Source organism: Sinohyriopsis cumingii, chromosome 10 (genome assembly GCF_028554795.1).
Source record: "Sinohyriopsis cumingii isolate HCF-2022 chromosome 10, ASM2855479v2, whole genome shotgun sequence".
Classification (NCBI taxonomy): Eukaryota; Metazoa; Mollusca; class Bivalvia; order Unionida; family Unionidae; genus Sinohyriopsis; species Sinohyriopsis cumingii.
Genome location: NC_142970.1, coordinates 6,646,446 through 6,663,868, shown reverse-complemented (window position 1 = coordinate 6,663,868; position 17,423 = coordinate 6,646,446). Strand labels below are relative to the sequence as shown.

Genomic DNA, 17,423 nt, shown 5'->3' with positions numbered 1-17,423 from the left:
ACACGATAAGAAAAAAATTAACTGGTTGCAAACACAGCGACAAAAAAATAATCGGGAGTTTAGTTTGGACCTTGAATTCATCGTCGAGTTGCGACGACAACAACGTAATCGTTGCGTGAATTGCAATTGTGTAATGTTATGGAGATATCCGAAAAATGACCCAAGACAGTTTACGTTAGACAGAAAAAATAGCAACCATGGCCACACACGTGAAAATATCATGTTGACCTGTCTTGAGTGTAATAGACGCAGAGGCGCCGCTGCAGCTAGTGAATCACTTTAGTGATCGAAATCACTTCAGTGATCGAAATCACTTTAGTAATTTTGGCGGTAATTGTGTATCATCGGGAATCACCTGAAGTTGCTCACGGGTGAATCCGCGTTGAGGAGCAGTTGAATCTAATCTATAGATTGCTGGTCTGCCAGTGGATCTTGTCACGGTGGATATCTTATGTGTGGTAACACTCCAAATGAGATCAGTCGCTCTTCGTTTACCACCTTCAAGTTCGCCTGGTTCGTATAAATATCTAACTGTAACATTACCCAACATTGGCTGTGTTGAAATATTATTTAGTTGTATTTGTATATATTTTTGAAAAACACCTTGTGTTTTCGTGATCGCGATGGCAGGTTTCATGTTGGTGGCTCGGGTGATCTCGTTATTTAGCGCAGTTATCACACTTGGTAATCTTGCAACCCATTCGCGCGATCTCGCATCTTGAATAAATTCTTTCGCGTATTGATATCCAAATAATCTTTCGGCGAGTGTTCGATTAAATCTCTCAACAATTGCCTGATCACGATGAATTTCAGTGTGTCCTCGTCGTATGGTAACGTTATGTTGCTTCATCAGCGATGATACTGCACCTTGAAATTCTTTGCCAGGATCAACTTGTAGCAGATGTGGCCATCGTAGACGTCCTCGCTGATAAATTCGTTTAAACGCATCGGCTACTTCAGACGTCGTTTTAGTTGTTAACGGTTCCGCATCTTTGTATCTACTTGCAACATCAACCACTGTTAACGCGTATTTATGTTTTCCGACGAACAACATCGTGAGGCAGGAATAGTATGTCGGCCTGATGAACCTCGTTGGGCACACTAACATCGAAATGCGCGAAGTGAATTTGTTTGGGCGGCGGTAAATAAATTTGCCATATTGCCTGTTTCGATAGCCAATTTTTGGCAACCTCTCTTGTTACCGACGCTGACTTGACGAGTTTATTAATTGCTGCGTTACCTCTCCAGTATCCGATAGGGGAATAATAAATCGACTTCATTGGAGATGCTTGCATTGTTATTAATTACTAGCGCCTAATACTAGTTTAGATTTCATTGCGGATCTTATTAACCAGTTAGCGAGCGACTCTTTAAGAGATTTATTTTTTATCACGGATAACGCGTGAATTAATTTCACATCTGCGATATGTCGTTGCTGCAAATCAGGATTTTTATAAGCTACATCATGAACATGACAGGCCGCATCAATAGCGTTTATCGGGTACTCACCAGTTTTTGGTTGATTTTCGCTGTCAAGTCTTATGTCAAGTCTGGTTCCAGGACCGCAGTAGTTGTATCCGGGAATGTGTTTTTCCCCGGGATACTTTGCCCAGGGAGCTCCAGGGAGTTTTCCAAGTTGGGCTGCGATGTCGCCTCCGCTAAACTTTTTTTTTGAAATCTAAATTTTTTTGTGCCACATCGAGCACATATTCCTGTGAGCGCCTGGCGATTGTTTTTTGTCGTAATCGTTGTTAAGTCGTTCGTGGGAGTTCGTTCCCGACACTTCACACAATATAAATCCATAATACTAATTATTTGTATACAAATGGAAGTTACTGATTTTTCCGCGACAAAAAAGAAAGAACCTGTGAAACATAATAGCGTGCTGCCAAATTCAATCAGGATGATCATCATCGGACCATCTGGATCAGGTAAAACACAGTTGCTGCTGAATATGATAATGAAGTGGATGAAATGGGATAAATTATATTTGGTAGCACCATCTGTGGACGATCAGCGATGCTATGATGTGATAAAAGATTTCAACGAGAGCGCAAAAGCGGCCATTGGAAGCGATGACGACATAGTTGAGTTCATAACTGATATCAATGACGCGCCTGGCATTGATAGCATTGATGGGTCAATTAACAACCTGGTTGTGTACGACGATGTGATGCTGGATAAGCAAACAAACCCGGCAAGAATATTTTCCCGCGGTCGCCATAAAAACACTGATGTAATTTATGTAACTCAACGATATACACAAATTCCGAAAGTTATAAGAGACAATTGTAACGTCCTCGCGATATTTAACGGCGTTGACGCACACACGTTACGAAATATTCATCAGACCTGGTGCAGCGGAGATATGGACCTCGTCAAATTCAGAAATTTCTTTAGTCGTGCACAGCAGCGCCCGCACGGGTTTGTAACAATAAATTTACACGACCCTCGAACATGGTATCGAGTTGGACTTGATACACTCTTCAGTTAACACAAGAATCGCCGAGGGCGCTAACCCAAGTTGGTTTTGCTATGTAATCGGTGCAGCAATAACGTTTCCAAGACTAGATTACACGTTTAAACCTGTTATTTTGGTAAATAGACACCTTTATTGTCATTGTTACCAAAATAAAGGTTTGTTTTCCAAAATAAGACTTAGTATTTATAATACTATGGATAGAGATGATTTTTTGCGAAAAAAACCTTGTGAGATTCCCCCCCCCCCCCGCTGCTCAATGTCTTGCCTTGCTCAGCATATTGCCTTGTTCAATGTCTTGCCTTACTCAATGTCCTGCTACTAAATGTCTTGCCTTACCTTGCTTACTTATTTACTGACCGCTCCGGTGGCCTAGTGGTTAGAGCGTTTGCCTCGGATGCGGGATGTCGTGGGTTCGATCTATGACCTAGTCATAACAAAGACTTACAAAAATGATACTAACAGCTGCCTCGCTTGGCGCTCAGCATTAAGAGGTTAGTGTTAGGACTGGTCGGCCTGGTGTCAGGATAATGTGACTGGATTGGACATCATGCTACATGTCTGCGGCATGATGCCCCAATGCTAGACATCACTATCAACTGCCACACTGCAGACATCGTAGCGATATGACTGAAATTGTTTTAAAGCTACGTTAAAAATCCAAATCATACACACACGCACACACACACACACCTTGCTTACTCAATGTCTTGCCTAACTGAATATCTTGCCTTACTCAATGTCTTTCCATACTCAATATCTTGCCTTAGTCCAAATTGAAAATTTGGTGCTTTCTGTTCCGGTTTTTTCAGAAATTTGCTCTCTGTCTCTCTCTCTCTCTCTTTGCTTTTAATGGACATAATTTTTCGTATCAATTCTTTCCATACGGCTAGAGTCACTCTATTATTTCAGCCATGAAGGATTCGTATCAATTCTTTCCATACGGCTAGAGTCACTCTATTATTTCAGCCATGAAGGATCTTGCTCAATTTTGCCATTTCAAAATTGAACAGCATGTGCTACAAAGTAAAAGTAAAACTCTTCGCATCAAGCAACATTTTGTGTTCATTTTAACGATAAACACAATTTTACTCTCTCGTAAAGAGCAAACTTTTCATTCGCCGTCTTAAATCAAGGACAAAATGATGAATATTTGCAACACTGGGTACACCGATAGCATTGAGTGTTAGGTGCCTAAATGGTAAGATTTAAACACAGTCTGGCTCCCTTGACCATGGAGATTTTGCTACACAATGATGTTGAATTTCCATTATGCTCCAGACTGCCAAGTGTAGGAATAACAAGTAAACAGCTTTTGGGCTTCTGCAAACAGTTTGTGACTCTCTTTGTATATATGATCTTCAATTCATGTCTGCTAATATCAGAATACAGGTCATATTCTGCACGAAGGTTAAAACTGTCGTGCAAATTCTAGCATGAAAGTCTGGGGTCCTGACAATTTGTCATGAAATGCATGTATGGTCAAAGATAAGGACTACAATATAGCAGATGGGATACAATATTAGATTGTACTAACGTTCAACTGCCGCAACTCTAACATCAAAATGAACATTGTGATAATCTTTGCTACCCTCGTCGCACTGTCTTACCAGGTTAGTATAGGCTTCAAAATGTATTATATTTAGATACAAATGCCTTGCGAAAGTCAAACAGGGCTGGAAACGACCGACTAATTTCCTTTAATTTCTTTCTTGAGCATACCAGCAAACATCTACACATTTCAAATGCTAAAATCGTTTTTCGTGTCAAGTCAAACTAGTATAAATTCATCCATCAGATTTTCTTTAACGGAATGTAGAGTTTTACTTTTTATTACCTAATATATATTAATTGCATTCAAACGGAAATGTGAGTAATAGTTTCTGGTTTACGCTTTTGAAACTCTAGGGTGTCTACCTTGTTGACGGAGGTGCCATGTTGCAGAGGATAAATGCATGAATAATATGAAAAGATCTGTCCATCTCACAGTTTTTGGTAGACTTGCGATGGTTTTTGTGTTTACTGTATTAATATATTCACTACAGCTAAAAGAGTTATTCAACCGAAACAGTTTATTATTTCATTAAAATCAAGAATTAACCCAAAACTACAGTTACGTTTCCGTTTATCTCACCTCTGCGTTGTGCAGCCAACTAAAACGTAGGCAAGCAAAACGACGTTGATGTGATCGCTGTAACTATTAAAAAGACAAATACAATATAATTTATCTGAGTCAAAACAATGCAAACAAAAATCACTATTTCAATTTGAGGACAAGATATAGTATGTAATGTTAGGTATGGAATTACTGTGGTGTAGTGAACGTAGCCATTGTTAAACTACTGATCTTATATCAAGGATGGTCGCTAATGAATTATATAATACATGTCTCCTGCATACTGTATGAAATAAATAAAATGCAAAGTTGGCTTCCCTTTTAATCAATAACCAAACTCATCTAATTCAAAACTTCCCCTAATTGAATGTCATTTTCAGCAAACTTTGTGCCTTAAGTTCTTCTGGAAGCTTTACAAACAAATATACACCAATCGGATTATGTACAGAAAAGTATTACAGCCAATCGGATATTATACTGATCTGCTTGATCAAGATTCGTCAACTGATCACATGACGTGGCCTCGACCTAGTATATGTATAGAAAATGACATTGAAAACAACTGACCTCAAAATTATTAGCTTTCCAAATTCATTGTTTAGTTGAAAGATAAATATATTGAAGAAAACGTATTAACAAGAGGTGAGAAATATGTCGGGTAATATATTTCAAACAGGGATGTTAATTTCTTGTTAATGTGATGTTCTATAACTTTAAGGTTGTATACTACTGGTTGCCGAATGCTAAGATTTCAATAGCTAAATAAATGCCTAGATCGCTTAATTTTAGAGCACGTTTTGGAATACCTCTAAAAGTTGATTAAATACAAATAGGGTTATTATAGTTCCGCACATGATTTTTTTTATGACGCAACTAATGCAGTGCGGTTTTCTAAAGGCTGGCAGAAAATAGTACCTAGATGGTTTTAATTTTGTCGATTTGTTACAAAGCTTTGTCACAAAGCCTTAACCAATGCTAACTGCTTTAAATGTGTGTTTACTTTAGCATAGATTATAGTACTGCACTGTGTCAGAACCACCGAACTGGCTGTTTAAAATAATCAATGTGCAACTTTCTAAAATGATGTGTAATAAACATTCCGTTAGTACCATGCATGTATAGATTTTGACTGAACCACTTCAAGAGGCTATAACTTAACTTAAAGTATTGAATACCATGTTAAGAGGCTATAACTTAACTTTCAAAGCAATGCCGACCATGTTATGAGTTAATAACCTGACTTATACTACTACAGACCATGTTTTGAGATTATACCTTAACTTGAATACTGCAAATGATGTCCAAAAAGTATAAGCTCACGTAATGTACAGTTGACCATGTCAAGAAATTATAACTTAACTTAATGTATAGTAGTCAGTATCAGGAGGTTTCAACTTAACTTAATGTACATTAGTCAATATCAAGAGGTTATAACTTAACTTAATGTATAGTAGTCAATATCAAGAAACTATAATTTAACTTAACGTACAGTAATCAATATCAAGAGGTTATAACTTAACTTAAAATACAGTAGTCAATATCAAGAGGTTATAACTTAATGTACAGTAGTCAATATCAAGAAACTATAATTTAACTTAACGTACAGTAATCAATATCAAGAGGTTATAACTTAACTTAAAATACAGTAGTCAATGTCAAGAGGTTATAACTTAATGTACAGTAGTCAATATCAAGAAACTATAATTTAACTTAACGTACAGTAGTCAATATCAAGAGGTTATAACTTAACGTAATGTACAGTAGTCAATATCAAGAGGTTATAACTTCACTTAAGGAGCTGTAGACAATGTTAAGAGGGTATAACTTAAAGCAATATAGACCATGTTATGAGGGTTATAACTTAACTTAAAGTACAGTGGACTATGAAAAGAGATTATACTTTCACTCAGAAGCATGTAGACCATGCCAAAAGGTTACACTTCACGCACATAAGTACTGTAGAGTATGTCAAGGGGTTATAACCTCAGTTTGAGTGTTCTGGACCATGTCAATAGAGAAAGGTGAAATTTAAAGTACTATAGACAATGTTAGGAGATTATAACGTCACATAAAGTATTGCAGACATGACAAGAGATTAGAGCTTCACCGATGTACTGTAGAAGATGTCAAGCGGTTATATTTTCACTTACGGTCCTGTAGACCATGCCAAGTGTATGTGTATCTTGATTAAAAATTTTAACGTAGCTTTACAAAAATTTTAGTCTTATCACTACAATGTCCGCAGTGTGGCAGTTTATAGTAATGTTTAGCACTGGGGCATCATGCCGCAGACATATAGCATGATGTCCCACCCAGTCACATTAACCCGACACCAGGCCGACCAGTCCTAACATTAACCTCTTAATGCTGAGCGCCAAGCGAGGCAGCTCTTAGCACCATTTTTGTAAGTCTATGGTATGACTCGGCCGGGGTTCGAACCCACAACTTTCCGTTTCTGAGGCGGACGCTCTAACCACTAGGCCACCAGAGCGGTCCAGATCATTTCAAGAGGTTTTAGCTTCCTTTAAATACTGCAGACCAAGTTGCTAGTTTTTACCTTTACTTGATGTCCTGTAGACCATGTAAGGAGGTTCTTTAACTTCAACTAAAGTGTTGTATACCACAAGAGGTATCAATTAAAATAATTTTCTGTAGACTATATCGAGAAGATTTAACGTCACTAAAACTACTAGAAACCATGTCAAGCGGGTATAACTTCATTTAAAGTAATGTATAACAGAGGTCTCAAACACGCGGCAAGCGAGCCGCATGCGCATCTCGCCATTTCTTATCCAGTGGCCCACAAGATGATTCGCGTCACAAAGTATCACGAGAGATAACAAAGACGGTGCGGCCTTTTGGCCATTAACAATGCCCCCATGCGGCAATCAGGCTGGTATAATTGTGAGACCCTTGATGTGGACTATAACTTAGCTGGAATTAGCGCAGTTCATTTCAAGAGACAATGCCTTCATTGCATGTATAACACAACATGCGTTTGCTTTACCATTTTACAAATTTTATTTTTAATCATTTTTTTTAATATTTAAATTTAAAGGAGCGTAAATGATGACAGCGATTTAATACTGATAGTTGCTTTTGATATGTAACTAGATATCATAGTGTTATCTCAAGCTGCTTCCTTTCACGTGTGCTAAAAGGTACATGCTTAATGATTCACAATTACGGTTACTGGCTAAATTCCACATTCGAAATCCTGTATAATTAATTCTATCAAGAATTAAGATAGAGGACCTGTTGCATTTTTAGATAGCAACGTAAATATACAGCACATAGCATCGTAGCTATGTAGAAAATTCTATTTGCAGCAACAATACATATGAATGTAACGATTTCATTCTGCATCTGTCTGTGATTGACACGGACTGTCTACTAGTAATTGATGGTGGTTCTTGGACTCGGAGTGTTTTTATTGACTCCAAGAAAGATTTTTATCTAGCTACTCATACTATTTTTATCTAGCTACTCATACTATTTTATCTAGCTATTCATACTATTTTTATCTAGCTACTCATACTATTTTATCTAGCTACTCATACTATTTTTATCTAGCTACTCATAATATTCTGCCTTAATATTTGAACATGCTCCGTTAAATAGTTATTCTGTAAACGGATTTCAAGCATTTCTAAGTCAAAGACCTTAATGTGAAACCTATGGAAACATTAGCTATTCATTCATCCATATGGGATATGTTTTAGGTAATATCCTCTTTCTTCTTTTTTTAACTGATTTATTCTTTACGTAATGATTTCACAAACATAGATTTTTTTCGGAAATTGCAATTTTTCTTGCATCTAGTACTGATGCCAAGGTTATACAAGCAAGATGAAATTCTACAAAAATAGAGTTTATACATTGGCATAACAAAATGGGATAGTAATAAATGAAAATGAGGCAAAAAACATGACCTTGGTGACGTTACAGGGAACCGAAATCACTTTCTCACGCTAAATTAGATTTAGTTAAAAAATGTCAAATACGTAACATTAATTCATATTTTAGGATCATAATAACATATATCGATCACCATATTGACAACATTTGAAAATCATTACGATCCAAAGTTGCACAACCTCGCAGAATCACAAAATAATTCAGGTCTTATTTAGGCCGTATTGAATGCTTTAGCACTTTAGACCAACATAAAATGGAAATATTCATCTAGCTTAGATAGGAGTGTCAGTTTCGATCATCATCTTCAGATCAGTGAGACAAGAATTAGCTACTAGGGACACTTGCGATCATTTCGTAATCCATTTACCTTGGATTCGAGTTTTCTATACATCAAATAATACATGAACTTTCTCTTTCAGCAAACAACCCAATTACCTCACTCCTCTCATGAACCAAGTGTTCATGAGCAGTATATCTTCCACTATGACTACCACACAGTAAGTACTCTCTCCCTCCCCCTCCCCCTCATTATCTTTCTCTCTCTCTCTCTCTCTCTCTCTCTCTCTCTCTCTCTCTCTCTCTCTCTCTATATATATATATATATATATATATATATATATATATATATATATATATATATTATAAACTTAATATATATATATATATATATATATATATATATATATATATATATATATATATATATATATATATATATATATATATATATATACATACAGACATACAAACAATCATTGAAGCGTACAGAAAGACCAAAGTGCATGTATAATACTTACATAATGTATACATATATATTAGTCAAGAACAGATTTATTGCTCGTCTTATATGACATATAAATCAACTACAAAGCCCATATATGTAACGGAACCAGACATCACACCTATAGAGTTTCAAAATGTGATTAGCAGACTGGGCTGTTTATCGATATTACATTACGTATTGTGAGGGAATTGAAAAGGCGAGTACATTTTTTGATACAACACATTCTCTTCAAACTATAATAAAACATAAAGTTTTGAAGATGAATAAGTAGAATGGAGAATGTTATAATGATAATTAATTAATACAATTTAGTGTATTGTCTGTTAATTGTATGATGAAGATGCGTGTATCTCATATTTCGATGCAAATATGTTTTGTAAAATAAAATCCAAAAGCATTTTAGAGTCATTTGCAAGATTTGTGTTACCTGATGACAACTGTATGTATTCATCGAACAAAAAATAAAAATGAATATTTTAAAGTGTTTCTGATGAACTAATTTGTGTAGGCCATTCCTTTTAATATCACCTCCGCCATTGGTAAGACTTTTTGCATTCAAAGGCTCGGAACCCATCGTGATCCACATTTGATACCTTTATTCCTTTACATCAGCTAATAAAATATCCCGCAATTGGTCTTAATGTAACCTATTAATAACGCGTTATGTACAAATGTTAGCATTCTTAATCAGTTATGTAGCCCACGTGCTGTAACATTTCCGGTTTCAAGTGGACTGGTTCCCTCTGGTTTCTTTAATGTGGGGAAAGGGAACACGTAAAAATACAGCTTCTTCTTGAAGAAGGGAGGTCGTTTTAAAAGTAAAAGAAAAACATCCCTTATTGTTCAGTAGTAGTATGTTTAAACTGTGAAACGATGTATGCGTAGACATCCTTTAAAAAACGGTGTGTTTGTCCTATCACCAGTATTACTTGGTGGAATTATATAGCGGTTACATGCAAAAATTAAATAGCACGTAAACGCGCGCAAATTACAGTTGTCGCACATATAACAACTACGATTAGCGACTTTAATAAAAGTCAAGTCATGTTATGGCTAATTCAACGGCAAAAGGCTACATGCTTGATATTCCACCACATGTTACGGCTGGCTCACATGCAGAAGGTAAGTTGGTAGCTATACCACCATATACCCGTTATGGTTAGCTCAGCTGAAAAATACAAATTTCTAGAAGTAAAGCCATATCACTTACCGTGTTATGGTTACCTGATTTGCAAGACACTTTTTCTTTGGATATATAATCACATCGCTAAGAGGGTAGTTTCGTAAATTGGCCCTGGCAAATTTTCTAACTTAAGGCCATGATGTGACTTTTTGAGCTATTATTGTGTAATAATTACAGATATGGATATATTTGTGAATTTGACCCTTCCGGCCTGTGTTGTTCTTAAAATTGATATGAGGCATGTACACGTCATGTAGCCACTTATAGCAGTAGACACGTTGTTTTAAGGCAAGAATAATATTTCGAAAGCTGCCTGGATGACAACTATTTTGTATTGCATCAAGCTATTAAGTACACAATGTTTTACAAAATTATCACCTAGGGAAAGGACTTGTGTTTGCACTGTGAGCATCAACTGTTCTAAACAATGGTCTTCGCATTTGAAAAATGCATATATAAACTTGGAGGTAGGGTGCATCTCTTTTGTATTCTATAAATTTCGTCTGAATTGTCCGGTCGAGTGAATTATATTCCTATGTTTGGCTTTATTGTACCTATCCATAAATATGGACCATTTTGACCTCACTCACGTATTTCCAATTTTTAAGAATTTTTTTTATTAGGCAGGTGTATGGAACATTAAATGTGTACATAAAAACTGTCCTTGCACCCCTGAAAACTTGCTCAGACCCAAGAGGCGAGTTGCAAGCTACACACTGCATATTTTTCCTTATTGTGGCTAGATTAGCGGCAAAAGGCAAGTTGAAGGATTTAGCACCACGTTATATTTCGTGTTATGGTTAGCTTAGTGGAAATAATCACGATGCTTTACTTCCACATCGCTATGTGTGAGTTGGTTAGCTAGCTTTGAGGCACTAGTCAGTAAAAATGCGACGGAGGTCAAAGGGCAAGTCCAGTGTAAAACTATTTGCTTTTTACACGCAAACTCATTCAACCTGTCAGAACTAAAGTCTGTCGTTTAACGTGTTTTTTGTTGTTTTTTGTTTGTTTGTTTGTTTGTTGGTTTTTTTTTTTTTGGTTTTTTTTTGAGATTTGCTTGCATATGAACCACTGCTGATAAAAAAGCAAAATAATGTTGGAAAACGATAGCATTATTATAGATTGTCTTACTGTTTAATTGTTTTTGTTGTTGTTTTTCTCCTGTACTGCAACGAAACCGTATTAAACTTACGGGTGATCCATTGCTCGTTTAAAAGGAATGATATAATAACCAGCACACGTCAGAATGCGGCCACATTAATCGACGACATTCTCCTAAATATAAATGTACGTTGTTCTTATCAAAGGTGTGCCATGATTTTCCTATGAAATGCAAAAACAAAAAAAAAATCAAACATTTTATTAATCAGAGGATGATTACGTTGACAATGTGTCCAAAAAAAATAGAAAAAGAGAATGAAGCAGAAAATAGCATAGTGATTATATTGTGTAGTCACATTCTCCTGGCACGTGACTATGACTGGTCCCGACAAGATCCAAGCTAGCAGTCCAATGATTGGTCTAGTACAGCACACTAAAATTACAAGTCACCACTTCGGAACTCGATCTCGTTCTCGAAATGCAATACGTAGAATTTCGATGATAACCAACGCGCAACACCTCGGGCCTTTCCTGCAAAAATGGAAAGGGTTCTCGAATGTGGTTAATTTAACACCATATTGTTTAACTTCAGGGCATATCACTGAAAGTTCTTGAATTACACAAATTACGCACGCCTAATTATAAATGTCACACTGTTAACATAAGTTAGTGGGAAAGAGTTGAGATATTACGAATGTGATTTAATTGGTAAATTACGTGACTTCCCGCCATTACATAAAGCATACACATACTAATCACCCGACTAAATATGAGAGCTTCTCCGCTCTTCAAATGGTATATATTTCAGCTGAGTGAATACCACAAACCATCCTTTTTTAATCGAAGGATAATTTCATTTATACCCTCCGTGAAGTTTACAAAATGATTTTGTAACAATTTTTTCGACGTACTTATAAACATTTCAGAACTTTGATCCGTCTGGTTGAGGATTGTGTGAATATATATATATATATATATATATATATATATATATATATATATATATATATATATATATATATATATATGTATATATATATATATTAAAAATTTGCAGCAAAAAATGGTTATCCATAAAGGTAGAAACTGTTACATCTTTACTTTGACTGACCAAGAGAAAATCGACGTGCACACAGCCTCTGGAAGGACGGCTGTTGAGGTAATATATGATTTTATTATTCGAATTCTTAAAAAAATAATTCACACACCCAAATCCCACCACCTGATAATGTCGTAAATGTTGTTCTTATAAAATATTCTATATAGATCACGCGAGAGTAAAAACAAGTTAGGCGATATCTGAATGAAATTTTGGTTTGATAATTTACGGCACAGCAACACAAGCAGGTTCTTAGTACTGAAGAAATTGGAGTATAATGCCTTGTCAAAGGATACAACAGTTAGCTTACCTAGCTTGATCTGGTTCGAACCCGCACCCTTTTGGTCATGAATACAACACGCTAACCACACAGCTACTGTGGCTCCTGCTTCCATTAGTCGCCATCTACGATATGCGAGGGTGTGGGTGAGTTGCCGGCAATCGGCCCTATTCAGCATCTTCGAACCCCAATGCGTAATAAAAGGTATGTACAGGAGACCCCTAAAGATAATTTCCGGAACAACACCACGCATATAGAACCAACTTATATCTCCAGATTCGACCGAAGGAAGAACTTTCGGACTGTTTATATAATTATTAAAGTTTGAGGGGTTTTTAGTATGTGAAAGAAAAACATACTGTCGATTCGGAACGACCCAATAAATAAACGCCTAACGAAAACAAACGACACACGCCTGTTTTAAAAACAGGTAGAGGGTCAACAAGTGTTAGAATGCAACATTTGTAGGGTCTATAAGCAGTTTCTGACTGGGAAAGAGTACCCAGTCCAGTTCCAAAGATCACGTTTCGCCTTACCGTTTTGGAGCACTGCTGAATGTAGCTCATGCTTATACCTAAATTGTCTGCTCCTAACATATCACAAGGGAATTAACACAGACTTTCACTTGCCTCGGTTAAGACATATAAATCAGGTATAATTTAACACCTTATTCTTTAAAAATCATTGTTTACAAAGAAAGAAAATAAAAGACACAAGAAAAAGAAAAAAAAAAACATCAATGCGCCGATGTCTATATAGCGAGCACATATCGGTCTTGTTCCAGCAGCCGGTGAATGAGAGGAAATGCCAACGTTACTACTTTGTTGAACAGTTATAGAAGATAGTAGCATGCTTTCATGGAAATATACAAGTAATTGCATATTAACTATTATATAACTGTTTTCTAGTATTATTTAGGTGACATGCTTTACACTAAGGTCTATGAACAGATTAATTTATTATTACAATTTATTATGGGTTGAAAGTTTTTTAATATGCATCTATATCAGATACTGTAAAGTGATATAGCAGGTAATTCCTGAACTAAAAAAGGAAACAATCAGCTTATAAAAATGGTAAGGTGATTGTGAATATCCACAAAAGGCATAGAACTACATTTTGTAGCGGATACGCTAAGCAGGGATGTGAGGTGTTCATTTTCTTAATTAATACACAGTTGCCTATAGTAAATATTAACTCCATTCAAAAGGAGGGGCCCCAAGTGGCCGAGTGGTCTAAAGCGTTCACCGTTCCGGATCACTGCCATCTCACCTCTGTCTGCGTGGGTTCGAGTCCAAGGCTCGGTTAGCGTGGGTACGTGGGAAAGCCTGCCAGTAGCTTCTCGTGGGTCGATGGTTCTTCCCTGGGTTTTCCAGGGTTCTTCCTCCACCAGTTATACTGGCCGCCATGTATCGTGTGCTGAAAAATGTGTTAAACCCTAGAACAACAACAACAACCGTTCAAAAGGCAAATCTATGTATTTGTATGTGATATACATACAATATATGTATAGTATGTACGCTATATCAATGATATACCAGTCGATGTATAAATGTTTCATTAAAAGGAAACACGACAAGCTTTGTTTCCTTTGAATGAAAAAAGTATACCTCTCGTGGTATATCAATCTGTTCCTTTTCTTAAGGGGTTCTTTAGGGTGTTGGGGTGGGGTGGGGTGGATTAAATTCTACTGCGGTTGAAAATTAGATGCGACGGAATCAAACATTTTCAGTCCTGTGTGGTGAAACGCAACCCACTGAGTCACATAGCTAAAGTGAGCTCTTCTCAGATGAACCTCAAGTGTACACCTAGTTATGTACTAATGTGATCCGGTACTGTCTATAAAAGTAAATATGTTTAGCAAATGTTTTAATAGTATCAATTGGCACTTTTATTGTAAACTGAGATTAATTTTAGACTTTTAAATTTTGTTATTAATCTAATTCTGTCATTTCTTCTCGTACCCGCTACTGACACGTGGTGTCTGGGTGGGGAGGGGTAGGGGGATTCTCGTTCTCCCCACTAATCGGAGGAGGCGGGAGAGGATTTTTGACAAGCTACTGACGCGTGGTGTTTGAGTGAGGTAGTGAAACGTAATTCCCCTTTTTGTTCCCAGGATTCTTAACGTATTGTTTCCAGAATATAAGACACATCATTCCACTTCAACTTTGCTCCCACATTTGGATATTTCTCGGAATAATTCCTCTTAATTCAGCTTATAATGATAATTTAAAAAATGGAACAGGAACACCAAACCGCAGAAGTATAATCACCTCGTTGATTGGATCGAGTCCAACCATTTTAGTTTCCTTAAATGTTTCCTTTGTAAACTCAGAACATGTATCTCTGGGAGACTTTCAGCTTATTGATCCAATCTCTTCCAATATCCGACCCAGTCTTCTTTTTCACAGAGTGCTGAATTAGCATTAAATTTCCTTGTTAGTTGATAGTGAAGGTGAAAATTCGTCTGATTTCTATCTTTCTTTTTTTTTTCTCTTTCTCTTTCATTCCTTGTTTTTTTTTTTTTTTTGCATTTGCTTTCTATCATCTTTTCGTTTTTCTTCTTGTTTATTTCTTCTTTTCTGCTTTTAATATCCTTTGGGTTCTGTCTTTCTACTTTTGTTGTTCTTTGTTTCTGATAAAGACTCTGACTGGTGTATAGGTTGTTTTTTTAAAATGTACATTATGATCTAGTTCACTTCAGAAAAATGTATATGCTTGATATGACGGAAATAGTTCGGCTTGATATGACGGAAATATTTCGGCAACACCAGCGTGCAGGATGCATCCACTGTAATAAATGTGGAGTTAGTGGATAGGCACGAACGTAAAATGGCAGGTCACTCAGCTCGACTAAAAACGGGCACAAATCTTTCACGTTTTTTTTCTTTCTTTTTTTTCTTTACCTTGGTAAAATCTAAACATAAAGTTATATAGGGAATGTTTTACTTGCTTTTGTATTGTCAACTTTGCTTATTTCTTTGTCTTTGTATGCTTTAATATTTCGTTATTATTATAATCTTTAAAAACACTAAAACATCTATCGAAAACACGCAAATGTGATAAGCAAATACAAGCTATATTATTATTAGCAGTTTTTCCACTTATACAGGGACTCTGCCTCCCTCTTGATCAATCCTTAGACGTAGATTTCAAATTCAAACGAGTGACTGACTGAAGACGGGATGGAGATAACCAGCACATATATAATATCTATGTTTACCCTATTTCTTTAAAGTACCACACCGCAAAACAGTTCAGAAAATAATTAATCAGATATAAGGTAATCAGTACAAGCATACAAATAAATAAGAAATAACCATAATTCTTTAAATCGTCCGTCCACGTTTAACAAAATTCTAAGACTCAGATGGATGTGCATGGAGACAAGCGCAGTAAAGCTCGGAACAAACTTCACACTAAGTTCCATCGTGCCAATCAAGTATTTGTTATTTTCTTGCGTTATCATTGTTATTATTAGCATTATTCATTATTATTTTAATTGTTGTTGTTATTAGTAGTAGTAGTAGTAGTAGTAGTAGTAATGCGACTGCTATTTTCTTTCGTTGTTGATGTTCTTGTTGTCCTCAAACTCCAATAGTGCTTAACGTTTAAGTGCCTAAATAAGAAACCGTTGTTCTTTGCATCACCAAATAACCTTATCAATCAACTTACTCATTTGTCAAACGTTATTATCTCTCTCTCTCTCTCTCTCTCTCTCTCTCTCTCACACACACACACACACACACACAAACACACAAACATGTATGATTGATGTACATATGAGTTTATGTTTATGTGATTCTTCAGGTAAAGTTCATGCAAATGGTAAACACCGGCACAAAGACAGAGGTAACCAAGACCACCTTGGAACATAGCCTTTCTTCGGCTTGTGGATCAAGCGTTCAACATTATTACACGGTCTCCTAGATGAAATGATACTGAAATTACAATAAATAAACACGAGAAACATAAGTTTTTTCTTCACAATTGTTCCTTGCTGACATGTAACGAATTTGAGACTATATATATATATATATATATATATATATATATATATATATATATATATATATATATATATATATATATATATACCACATACGTTAAAAAACACATGGCTTTTAAAGTGTAGATATAAAGAAATTTGATTTACCACTACTATTGATATATCCATTCGTGATCCGCCCATGGCGCAATAATACGCATATATGACAATTCTCACAACAGTGTGCTGCTGATTCTAGGTCAATGACGAAACTCCACACACAGCAACACAGGGTGTAAACAGATACAATGGCGGACAGAGGGAGTAAAATGACGTCAAAATAGTGTGTTGTTGGTCAATTTTGAGGCTTCGTTGAGATTTTTCGGTGAATCCGACAAGGTTTTTTTGTGGCCTTGGTTTAACAAATGTTGGCCAAAACAAATGGCGGCCAACACATTTTTGTTTCCCAACCAGT

The 17,423-nt window shown here is 36.2% G+C and overlaps 1 protein-coding gene across 1 annotated transcript; it reads left to right on the top strand.

Annotated features, from left to right (window-relative positions):
• Positions 1–3,960: 3,960 nt before the first annotated feature.
• Positions 3,961–16,935, top strand: LOC149789542 (uncharacterized). The gene is made up of 4 exons (XM_089973312.1): positions 3,961–4,092; positions 8,933–9,010; positions 12,639–12,740; positions 16,771–16,935. The coding sequence occupies exons 1-4, from the start codon at positions 4,045–4,047 to the stop codon at positions 16,888–16,890; spliced, it is 348 nt and encodes a 115-aa protein (XP_089829438.1). The 5' UTR covers positions 3,961–4,044; the 3' UTR covers positions 16,891–16,935.
• The last annotated feature ends 488 nt before the right edge of the window (positions 16,936–17,423 follow it).